The 12,806-nt window shown below is 40.3% G+C and overlaps 2 protein-coding genes across 2 annotated transcripts in view; one reads left to right on the forward strand and one right to left on the reverse strand.

The window, feature by feature from the left end:
* The window catches only part of CRYBA1 (crystallin beta A1), a 57,443-nt gene that overhangs the window by 23,971 nt on the left and 20,666 nt on the right, over window positions 1-12,806 (reverse strand). The gene's annotated exons all lie outside the window — the stretch shown is intronic.
* LOC138768187 (beta-crystallin B1-like) lies at window positions 1,579-6,483 on the forward strand. The gene is made up of 6 exons (XM_069946331.1): window positions 1,579-1,886; window positions 2,806-2,891; window positions 3,568-3,686; window positions 4,221-4,353; window positions 5,022-5,164; window positions 5,414-6,483. The coding sequence occupies exons 2-6, from the start codon at window positions 2,826-2,828 to the stop codon at window positions 5,580-5,582; spliced, it is 630 nt and encodes a 209-aa protein (XP_069802432.1). The 5' UTR covers window positions 1,579-1,886; window positions 2,806-2,825; the 3' UTR covers window positions 5,583-6,483.

The raw sequence follows: 12,806 nt of genomic DNA on the forward strand, positions 1-12,806 counted from the left end.
AGCTCCCATTGATATCCTTAGCTTATACCAATTATTACCTCCAAATGGAAGACTTAAAGACCTGTGCAGGAATATTATTGGTAACTGTGCCTGTGGGAATGTGACCCAGGTACAGACCTAGGAGCTGGCGCCCGCTCTCTATGGAAAGAACAGACATCAGTGTGGCGGTGTCACATGACTGTTAGTTTACTTAGCCCCTAAATCTCTTGGACAAGTGAGGTAATGAAGCTGCAGACACCACAGTCGATAGGATCAGCAATTTTGTTCCATTGACTCTAAGGCAAAAAATGTGTCGTTCATTGAGACCTTTGTTTTTTGCTGAGCTCTTGTGTTCAAACAAAACAATAAGCAGCGTCAGCTCATAAGCCCCTTTCTGCTCCCGGATTTCTACATAAATTCTAATTTTCTATTGTGCGGGATATGGGCTCTGGGCTGATACTCTGTGTATCCTCTATTCAAGTTAGACCACTCCTAAAAAAAAAAAACAACAAAAAAAAAGCTTAAAAAAGAAAGTTTAGTGCAAGCAAATTTATGGAGTATATATTAGTGGGGAGGGGGTCTGGCTCAACACCAACCATCTGTTTCAGTGGATCAGACACAGCGTTCCAGTGAGTAATACCTGTGTGCTTCTTTATATAAAATAGATATGCATCATTTGTTTATATATGTACATATTCATACATATAGGATTCCAGGAATTATTAGCCTTAACGGTGTATTGCAGTTTTAAATTGACTTCACAGGTTTGCCAGCAGTCTCATGCTGGACTGAACTCTTCTTATGAGATGTATATCTTGTACTGCAGAATCGCACCATTTTCTGTGTTAATTGTACATTGGGACATAGTAACTTCATGTCATCGACATAGCTGGTCATTTGAGTTGTTTTACTGATATCTGACTTTACAACTCCATAGAATAGATTATTAGACACATAGCAAAGCAGAGTGCATGGTTAAAGTGTTGGTGAATACAAAAATCAGATCAACATTGGGAGTATTTTTACAACATGCAATGATAAGTGGGGAGACTGTTATCAAGCCTCCGGTTAATTTTTAAGCCAATGTGTCTAAAGAAAATTGTACTCTGATCTTTAATTGTGCTTAAAGAAGAGGAAGCAATTTTAAATTTTTTATTTAAATTTTAAATGAGAAGTTAGAAACAATTCAATAGAAATACCACTCTCCCATCTCAACTAACATGGTAAAACTTGGAGGACACATCTATTTAAATATGTTTGCAAATACATTTATTTAGGAAATTTGCCCCCTTCTGATATTCTGCTATTTTACTCCCATTGTTGACAGTTGGTTGTCTAGGTTACTGAACATCACTCTGCTCTAAAAGCAGTCATCTAGATAGATAGATAGATACAGTAGATAGTTTAGCTGTATAGAGATATTGGGGGAGATTTATGAAACATGGTGTAAAGTGAAACTGTCTCAGTTGCCCCTAGCAACCAATCAGATTCCACTTTTCATTCCTCACAGGGTCTTTGGAAAATGAAAGGCGGAATCTGATTGGTTGCTAGGGGCAACTGAGCCAGTTTCACTTTACACCATGTTTGATAAATCTCCCCCATTGGGTATACATGCTGTATAAAATTATATATACTAAAACTATAAATAACAGCCAGACGACTGCTTTTAGAGCAGAGTGGTGATCGGTAACAGAGCAGCATATTAGGAGAAGGAGGCAGGTTTTCTTTAATGACAACTGACATTGACTTCCTTTTTCTGTAAATCTTTTATTACTTTAGCTATATAACTATAAATTAACACTGACAAGTCACTGTCACTTTATAGAATTGTTTACATGCCATACACTTGTCAAAACGTTTTATTGTCGGAGGTACTTATGCTGAGACCCCACAGTCAACATACAGAGGTACAACTGTGCCCCTTCTGTATACTGTGCACCAACTTTGCTATGTATTTTTAACTGTCTATAGACATATCTCCTGCTAAAAATGCTAACAGAAGTTGAAGTAATACAATGCTTTGTGCTTGTACCACTTTGTTCTTGCAATCTCTCGGAATCTTGGTCCCTCAGCCCCCACTCATCATTTAACTTGATAGAAGTTTGGTGAAGTAATGGTGACTACATTGCTGTTGGATCTGGTTTGCATCTTAGCTCAGGTCCTATATTCTAATGCAACGTTCTTTGCCTTCCTATATGCAATTATCACTACATGGACAACAAACAAATGTGATTTCCACATCAGGGTAATATAGAAGATTGTCAGCAGAAAACAACAACTTGGTCCATCTAGTCCGCCCTATTAGTAATTCCCTTCTTATTATTTTAGGATAGATATATGTTTATCCCAGGCAGGTTTAAAGCTATTGTAGATTTACCACATCTGCTGGAAGTTTGTTCCAAGCATCTACAACTCTTTCAGTAAAGTAATATTTTCTCAGGTTGCTTCTGATCCCCCAACTAACTTCAGATGGGGAACATTTTCCAGACCTGCTCTATTCCCAATTCATAGCCTGTTATTTATGTATTTCTTGTTGCTTATATAGCACCATCATATCCCAGAATGCTGTACAGAGATTTGCTTCGGTCCCTGCCCTCATAATCTATATAAGAAGGAGCAGACATTATCTGGATTCATTATCATACCCTGGTCCTCAGTCACTATATAGCTGGTGCTAGCCTATACCTTCCAGCATCTATATACCGCTCTGGTATAAATTGTAGAAACCAGCAAGTTTTAAAGGATAAAATTGAACATTGTTGTAATATGTGATGTCAGAAGTTAACATTCTAGATGCTACAAATTGTTATAATGGAATTATTGCAGATTTCTAAAAGATTTCCAAGATGTCTCACACCGGAGCTCAAGGAAGCATTGGTAGCCACTCTGCTTTTGGTCTGCAGAATTACAGGGTATGTACAACAAAATGGTGTAATATATACAATATTGAATTTATGCTAGTTAGTATATATCAGGGGTATTCTCTCCACCCTTAAAGGGGTTTTCCCACAAGTTACCCCCTATTCTCCGGATAGGGGATAACTATCTTATCATAGTGGACTGTATGCAACCTCAAAAACAGGGACCCAAATCTTACATTAGAATGGAGTGATGGACGTGCATGTGCACTGCTGCTTGATTCATTCTTTATGGGAGCTGACATTCGGCTATCTCTGGCAGCTCCCATAGAGAATTGTTGGTGGTAGTGCACGACTGGCTCTGTTTTATTTGGAGACTTGGGTCCCGCTTCTCAAAATTGCAGGCGTCCCAGCAGTCTGTCCCCACTATGATCAGATAGTTATCCCCTATCCTAAGGAGAATAGTAAAGATATTACCAAATGTAGGCACTGATGTTGAGTGGACTTGTCAAACTGTTCCATAGACTTTCCTGGATGACTCTATAGGTCGAGTGTTCTGGTCAGGAGACTGTTGCCAAACTTGGACAGTTCAGCAAGTCTGCTCAACACTAGTAGGCACATAAAGTGCTCTCTACAGACTGTGTAATGTTGGCCTCCATAAAGTTATGGAGGCCAATAAATGTCAAATCCTCATAAGTTTTGTATTCATTTTTCTTTTTCCTATTTACAGCTGATATGCTACGAATATGAAAATTTCCAAGGCCGTAGGGTGGAATTTAGCAGCGAATGCAGAAACTTGTGTGACCGGGGTTTTGACCAAGTGAAGTCCATTCGAGTTGAAGCTGGGCCGTGAGTTTCAAACACTTTAAGCTTTATCAACATAGCATATAGAGGCAGAAAACTGCATGAAAAGTGCAAAGGGATTGGTCAACATTTCCTACCTGTGTGTTTTAGTAGATATTTGTATTCCCCATATAATAGCAATACCTCTGTGATGTGCCATACCTCTCTTATTCCTCCTGGAATTGTATAAACTGACAACTGGTTGTTTCCATGTCCCATGTTATTGAAGTAGGGCCTTTCACAATCATTCTTTGTGATTGAATAATATCAGGGTGTGTAGGGATATGTTCTGTAGACAAGCAAAATTACACCCAGTTGTTAATTTATTCATGCATTTCCAAGAGAGACAGTAGCTGAATAGCAAATACAGGATTTGCATATACAACAGTTTATTTGTCATTGTATGGAGAGTGGTAGGTAGTGGGGTACAGCATGGGAGCCTCTACTAATTTTAATTTAAAGTATAGAGCCAGAAGTGACACATCTATAGATGCAATGTTGCACCAATTTAGTATGACACTTGATGGTTCACATTCACAGATGGGTCGCTTATGAACAGAAAGATTTCACTGGAGAGATGTTCATTATGGAGAAAGGTGAATACCCCCGCTGGGACTCCTGGTCTAACTGCTTCCGAGCTGATAGGATCATGTCCTTAAGACCAGTTCGTATGGTAAGATCTCAACCACAAATCTTAGTTTTAAGAAAAAATTTTTACTTTTATTCTCTTGGTTAGTGTCTAATTTGTAAATTTAGGATGCATGTACCATAGTGCCCCCATCCCCTTCTCCATGACCAAAATAGACACCCAAAGACAGTTGTGTGAAAGGGTATAAAATAGAAACTGGTGTAAACTACCCATAGCAACCAATCACACACAATGATTTTACTAGGGAAGGGACAAAATGCACATGGTCAGTCTCAACTATAATAACAAGGGGCCCCTCTCTCCCAGGAAAGTGGAGTATTAAAATGTGCACCAGGAAGAGGACAGTATTTTTAGTATGTGGTCCCTAATAAGTGGTTGCAATAGAGTGTGTTAAAATTATATGATGAATTTGTAATAAAGTAGATTATTAGATTTTTATTAGAATCTTTTTAGAGAAGGATCAATATTGGGTTAGGAGTTTTTCTTTTATCTAACAAGATTTTTTGGAATTCAAGAACAACTACAGCAACCTAACTGTATGTAAGTTGTGCCAGTAAAGTTAATGAGGCTGACCTGAGACACCACAGACAGACTTTGTACCAATTCTATTATTCTTATACAAGGCGTACTATAAGGTATACTATAAATTCTTATGCTGACTTAATGTAACATGAACATCTCTTAAATTAAAGGACACTCAGGATTATAAGATCTCCCTCTATGAATGTATCAATTTTGAAGGCAGGAAAATGGAAGTCTGTGATGAAGATATCCCCAGCTTGTGGTCCTATGGATTCCAGGATAGAGTTGCTAGTGTCCAGGTCCTTGGTGGAACGTAAGTGTTTAGAGGTGGACTAGCTAAATACATTTATACACAACAGTACAGTGTAAAGCGTTATCTAATCTAGTATTTTACCTATTTATAAAAAAAAGAATGTGATGTTTAAAAAAACTAATTCGCTTTATTTGGGGGGGGGGGGATTGCTAATTATAAATAAAGACACAGTGGAAGATGGGTTGAGTATTGGAGATCAGGTAATTTAGTAATGCATCCAATGACTGATTTTTCATTGTGCTTATCTAGATGGGTTGGATACCAGTACCCTGGTTACAGAGGATACCAATACCTAATGGAATTTGGACCCTACAAGCACTGGAACAACTGGGGAGCCAACCAGCCCCAGATTCAGTCTATCCGCCGAGTAAAGGACATGCAGTGGTACAAGAGAGGAAACTTTGAAGTCGGAAACTAAGGAGGCATTGAGGATTAGACACGTAACCTGACTGACAGAAGAAAGGGACTTGTTTCTTTTTAATCTTTTAACCATTCTCTGTTTATTGGTGAGAGAGAGATGATTGTTGCTTTATTCGTTCGTGTACAAGGTCATTTATTTATTGAGGGTATTTTCTGACTTTGTAAGAGTTTAGGTGCTATCAGTAATAGAACATTTTACCTCTTCAGATCCTCCCGTTCTTCCAGCTGCTACTCCTACAGTTACCTACCACTGCTGCTTCTACTGTATATAATGGGGTAACTCAGCAGGCTCATCCTCTGTTTACATGACGGCATCTGAGGGGAACAGTGAGGATGTTGAATGTACCACCTTTTCTTCTCTGTACTGGTTATATGATAGTAACTAAACTCATACATGGTCACATTGAAAGACTCATGAACATAAGTATTTATGGATATTTTACTCTTCCCTTGTATATACCTAGGTCATATAGCTTGACCCTATGTAGTATAGGTATATGCTAACAAAAGAGAGGCTGTGTCAGAATTAGCATAAACCTCTTGTATTACTATAATATTTTTTAAACCCCAGACATAGTATGTTGCATTGAACTACACAATGCACAGTGTCTACAGCTGACAATGCAACTGTGGACAACTTAACCCGTACAACAAGCCCTCTCTCTCCCCAATAATATAAAATATCCAGAACATCTGCTTTTATCGAGGGTGGGAACATATGGGCACTGTCATCCTTCTCAGGGAGAAACAAGTCTACACAAAAACCTCATCGGACAAATGCACAGCATGAAAGTGTTCAGTGTTCCTCTCCAAAGCACTGTCCATCCAAACGCAGCTCTACCGAACCGCCAATACGTGTGTCAAACTCTTTGCAGTCTAACAAAAATAAAGAATATATATATAAGGAATGCGACTGAGTGTCATGTTTATTTGCACATATATTAACTGAAATCACAGATGGACTGGTTCATTGGAAAACTCAATGGACCAGAATTATTAAGGGTACAGGCAGTTTTATGGGTCTGCAACACTCTCACCGAGTATGTGGGAAGGAGGCCTCCCCGACACTGAACTGGCATAGATAGGAGTGAGAGAGAGCATGAGCAGCTCACATGCCCATGGATTTTTGTAGTGGTCTGCGTCTCTACAGCTTGCTTGTGAGCTGCCAGAGGATTATGTAAGACAAGTGTGATATTCCGGCCTTAAATAAAAAGCTGCTATAGGAAACTTAAAGAAAAATGTGTCGCAAGGTTTATGCTGCCTTAAGGTATGTTCACACTGAGCAAATGTGGGGGAATTCTGGCTTGCATGCCTCCACTCCCACCGTTCTTCGGGCAAAGAATTGACATGTCAATTCTTTGAGCATAGAGCAACGCATGCGGCGGCACGCGAGCCCTCCCATAGAGAAACAGTGTCACACTGAGGTAGGGGGAATTCCGCCAAATCTGTTCAGTGTAAACATACCCTTAGGGCAGCGTAAACTAGTGCCAGAAATGCTGAACAGATTGGTGTATTATTTACATAATTCTCTTCAGCCATTCTCCTAATATGCAGGAGAATGGGCTTCATGCTGCACCACCTCCTCTGCCCTCTGGCTGCTTATAAACAGCTGTCTGCCTATATACAGTATAGATAGACAACTGCAGTATATGCGGTACAGATAAACAATCAGAAGCCAGTGGGATGAGTGTGCTGGTGTTTGTAAATATCCAGAACTACTGAGCATGTGCACATAATGGACAGGTCAATTGTGTGGAGTTTAAAGTTATTTTATTAAAAGTTACTTTGTTATTCATAAGGATAACTACGAATTAGCTGAACAGAACTATTGTTATGCTATTGTTTAGCAAGTGCATTGTTTGCAAAAAACAGATTTAATAGAAATTGAATGGAGGGGAACAGAAACTCTTGGCATTTCTGTCCTGGGTGGCAATGCTGTACTGGGTGGCAGCGACAATTACTTTATTCCTGCGTTCTAAATTGCACCCATCTGTGTCTCCTATAGCTATGCATTGTTAGTCAAACAATGTTCTTGCCCAACTAATACATCACTATTACTCTGATCCTGACTATTGCAGTGACCTTGGTATCTCCTCTGTCACTACTGTTTAGTTTCTTCATTGCTACTGTTTTAAGCAATTAGGCATCCAGACTACATATCCATTGCCTTGCAGCGTTTATGAAGGACTCAGGACTTTGGTATCTTCTCAACAGGATTCTATTGCAGCCACCCTATTGATAGACAGTTTTTTAACCCTTATGAGATGGGATGGACATTATCAGAAAGGGCACAACCTGGTGATTTTATTTTTTTTACTTTTCCACCCCAGCCAGATGCTGGACATTGAGAAGACTCAATGTACTATAATAAAGTTCTTGGGACTTAGTCAGACCAGGGGCGTAGCTCAAAGCTCATGGACCCTAATAAAAAATTTTAGCCTGGCGTCTCCCCCCATCAGACGCAGTCAGCAGCAGAATAACCAGTTATATACAGTGATTCACAGGTGATGTGTTCTCTGATAGAAGTCAATTGCAACCTGGGGAGCCACAGGCTGCAAAACTACAACTTCCATCATGAACTGTCAGCAGGACATAATGGGGGTTGTAGTTCTAGGGATAATCTCCCCTCTCCAGGTTCCTGCTTTTCTCAGGTGCTCTTGCCTCCTCTGTTTGAGATTGGCTGCTGTGTACAGGGACAGAACAAATCGCTGCTCTGCTCCTCATTACACAGAAGTGGTAAGGTTATGAGACGGAGCACAGGGCTCCCTGTCTCCTGCCAGAAATCAGCTATACAGCTGTATTAGTGATTGCTGATACAACTGAATAGGGAGAGAGAGCAGCCTGTAGGCCTCCTGGTTGCAGTTTTCCCAAACCGTCTTTCATTATCAAAACTGATTTGGGAGAACTGGAGAGTGATAGGAGGTGGTGAGGGGGCCCTATGGGACCACCTAGCGTGAGGGTCAGGTTGCAGTGGCAACCTCTGCGACCCCTATCGCTACATCACACATTACTTTAGCTAGGAATCCATTTATCCAGAATTCACAACGCAAAGAAAGAGTGAGAAGTATAAAAAATATCTTTATTCCCCTGTGGGAAAATTGCTGTGTTTTCATGCAATATTAGATTGTGAAGCCAGTCCTTGGCCACATTCACACAACGTATTTTTCAAAAAATGATGTCTGTTGTTGCAGTTTGCATCACTGGCTCCTATTTATTGAAAATGTCTAATGACATTGTGTTCTATGGAATCCTGTATGGAGTGTATTCACACAGTATTCACTCCGGCTGGGATTCTATGTCGTCGCACGCAAAACTGACATGTCAATTTTGTGCGGCTGCTATTCATTCAATAGTGGCTTCACAAACTTGACAGTGCAGACTATGTAAAGTGCGGCCCTGACCACACTTTACATTGTCAGCTATGGTAAATTGGAACAGGGGCACACCGGAACTTCAAAAGAAATGAAGTTCATCTGGTCGGTACTGCAGTATCGGCCAGGGTAAACTTCACAGACAGCGGCTGTTCTGTGACACGGCTTTGCAATAATACATCATAGTCCAATAGCTGATATGAGAAGGTACCCTTTCATCAAAGTGAAGCCGAATGTAGGGGCAGTGTGCTCTCTTCTCTAGCTTTGTTAATGCTGGTACTAGCCCTGAAATAACTTTACCGATGTGATCTTTACTGATTGGCTTCAAGTGGGTTAAATAAGGCGCTCTCAATACTTTAGTTGCTATGTCCATTGCAGGATACAAGTCTTGGAATAGGTGCATGAATTGATAGCCATGATGCTCTAGGCCCAGTTTAAAGTGCTTGCAGTTTTCAGACTTGTACACCTTCCGCTCAAAGCCTGTGATCAATCTCCTTTCTCTGAAAAACTCCCTATGTTCACACTGTTAGTAAAGACCACGGTTACTATACAAGCCACCTAGGAAAATAGCTTGCAAATCAGTATCGTTTTCACATGTGGTTTTTAAAGTACAGGTGTTTTTGGAAGCTTTTTTTCAGGCATTTTTTAAACTCCTATTGATTTCAGTGTAAGTGGCAAGCGGATTCGCTCTGAAAAAGTAACGCATCACCTTTTTAGTGATGTTTGAGCATTTCCCATTGAAGTTAAAGGAATCTTGAAAGCACATGTTTTTTATGAGGCTTTTATGTCTGTGTGAACATAACTTTACACTTTAGATTTCAAATTGCTGACACTGTTAGATAGCTGTTAGGTCAAGGAGACACATGGTCCCTTTCATATATCTGATTGTGCTTCCAGGACATAGAAAAAATGAGTGTTAAGGGCTGTAATTTTTCCTCACTCCTACTCCAAATCTCCATACTTTGCACTGGAGAATAAAAGCATTTATCTACTTTCTGGAAGGATAGACAAATATATAAAAGGTACCATGTGTCTCCTGGCCCTGCTATCTATCAGTGTCAGTAGTTGGAAACCTGATTTGCATCTGAAAGATTCTCTTTAATTTTAATGCTAACTCAAGATAGGACTCAGCTGCATAAATCATAGATTCTTTGCAGGAGTCCAGTGTCCAACTCCATATTGTTCTGGCTAGTATAGAAACTAGCTAATGGAGAAAGAGGGGGCAGGGCACCACTTACCCCAACTTTATTCTAGACTGGTCTAAACCAGATTCACTGTAGTAAATATAAGGGTGTATTAAGGAAGATACAGGTGCCGGCACTGTCTGAATACTGCTCAAACAGTGGCTGTGCGCTGGAGTCGGATAAGGGGCTTAAGAAGGTGCACTGATCAATGGCCGCGGTGCTCAAACAGAGACAAGAGCAGTACGATGTGTATAGGTAGAAAAAAGTCCAAGCACTCACTGGATGAAATGATCTCTTTGTGCGTTTATTCAGACATCACAGGGAGGGAGCGGTGACAGGGGTGCGGGAGCGTGTAGCAGACAACTGTTTCGCGCCTCAGTGCTTTGTCAAGTCTTATGTAAGACTTGACAAAGCGCTGAGGCGCGAAACAGTTGTCTGCTACACGCTCCCGCACCCCTGTCACCGCTCCCTCCCTGTGATGTCTGAATAAACGCACAAATAGATCATTTCATCCGGTGAGTGCTTGGACTTTTTTCTACCTATACACAAATATACAGGTGGGCTTTTTTTTTTATTGTGTACGTATATTTATGCTTGAATGTTCTTTAGATTTTCTATTTCTTAATACGCACCAATATTTGTCGTTTCTGCACCTTTAAAATTTTAGAATACAGTACAGTGCAGTTATAAGTACTATCAATAGATGGCGCTGAAGCAAAGAGTAATGATGCAAGATATGTGTCAATAGTATTACTTTAGGAATGGAGAGAAGGACACAAAAAGTAGGGTGGGCACCACCTACCATCAAAATCAAAATAAATGTGGGTGCAGCCAACTACCCCATATATGAAACAATGAGAATGGAGAGAGGGACAGGAGAAAAATGGGGCAAAAAAAGTCAGGCGCACACCAGAAATAACTACAGTAATAATAAACTTTATTGAAAACCGGTTTTCAATAAAGTCTATTATTACTGTAGTTATTTCTGGTGGTCGGCTGCACCCACATTTATTTTGATTTTGATGGTAGGTGGTGCCCACCCTACTTTTTGTGTCTCCTAGTATTACTTTAGAACTGTTTTTAACCATGCAGTTGAAGCAGTTTTCGGTGATGGTGTTTTTGTTTTTTCAAGATTTTTTTTGTCTGCAATGATGTGTAAAGCCTTATTCTTTATGCTGTGGGGGATGTAACATTTTTTTTGGTACCATTTGGAGGTAGTTTTTCTTAATTTATATTTTTCAAAGTAGTTTTAGCCTCCCTAGTGGAGATGAAGGAGTAATCACTTTATAGCATTGCTGGGCTATTCCTGCCATTGTGTGTACTTGGTGGCAGGCCAAAGGGCTAAACCAGACCCTGTGCTGATATTTGATTACACTCCCCATTAATATTGTGGGGGTCAAATTGGATAACCCCAACCTACTACTAAAAGCCTAGTTGCTACAATCACTATAGACCATAGATTAATGTCTGGGATCACTGGTAGTGGGTGTAATTACAAAATTCCACTGCATGAATTTTTAGCACTACATGTTTGTCGGACACATTAACCCCCATATTGTTCCTTATTGTTGTTATGTTAGTTTTCTCTATTGCAGTTGTCCATCGGCAATGTCTGTTCGTGTTTGACATGTAATATGTATTATGTGCCCTGCTGCCACCTAGGGGTTATTTGGTAGCATGGCCAAAGCAAGACTTTTACACTAGTTAGGCCTCACAGGTATAGCAAGACATAGAAGGTGGGATGTCCCTGCTCAGTCCACCAGCCCCTCAGACTAGCTGATGAGGATATCCTGTACAGAAGAGGAGACGTTGGTGTGGTTCACAGTATTGTAGAACGTGGGGAGTCATAGTAGCGTGCAAATCTGTGAAGAGTGATCTTGGGTCAAATGGAACCGCAGTCCAGAAAATAACTGCTCATGTATCCATGTAAATCTCTGTTCATTCTGGCTAAGTAGTCAAGTGGGTGGTCCTACTTAGCAATTATGTGTGTACATAAAATGCGTGAGTGACTAAACCACAGAACACCACACATTTATGCTTACAATGAGGCTTGCTCCAGAAAACTTACATACAAACCTTGATAAATTGGCCTCAAAGTAAAAGCTTGGAAGAATGTGTAAAAAAAAAAAAGTCACAAATGATATATTCTGCCCTACGTGTTTCTCTTCTCATTATGACCATGTATGCTGCAGCAGCCTGCAATAACAAGACACAAAACATATGGACACATACAATTTATCAGGTTATAATATTCTACATATGGTGGTAAATAACACGGCACCATACTATTTTTTTTCTTAATATTTACATCTAGCTTGTGTGCAGGGCTTTATGCATAGCTGCCATTGGGTGTAAGTACATTGTACATTACTAATAGAGAGGAGCGAGCATGCTCGTATGAGCTTGGTACTCGATCGAGTATTAGGGTACTCGATGGTACTCGTTACTCGGACGAGCATCTTGCGATACTCGAGAAAATCTCATCATCCGTTTCCTGTAAGTTTGGGCGCTATTTCTCAGCCAATAAATATGCAGGAGACTCTTTGGTACATCCTGCGATCACGTGGGACCCATACATGTCGATAGCAGCGATTGGTTGGCCAGATCAGATGACCCTGCCATATAAAACGTGCAGCCGGCAGTGCTCGCTTCAGACGCATGCTGTGA

This window comes from Dendropsophus ebraccatus, chromosome 11, assembly GCF_027789765.1.
Source record: "Dendropsophus ebraccatus isolate aDenEbr1 chromosome 11, aDenEbr1.pat, whole genome shotgun sequence".
NCBI classification, from domain to species: Eukaryota; Metazoa; Chordata; class Amphibia; order Anura; family Hylidae; genus Dendropsophus; species Dendropsophus ebraccatus.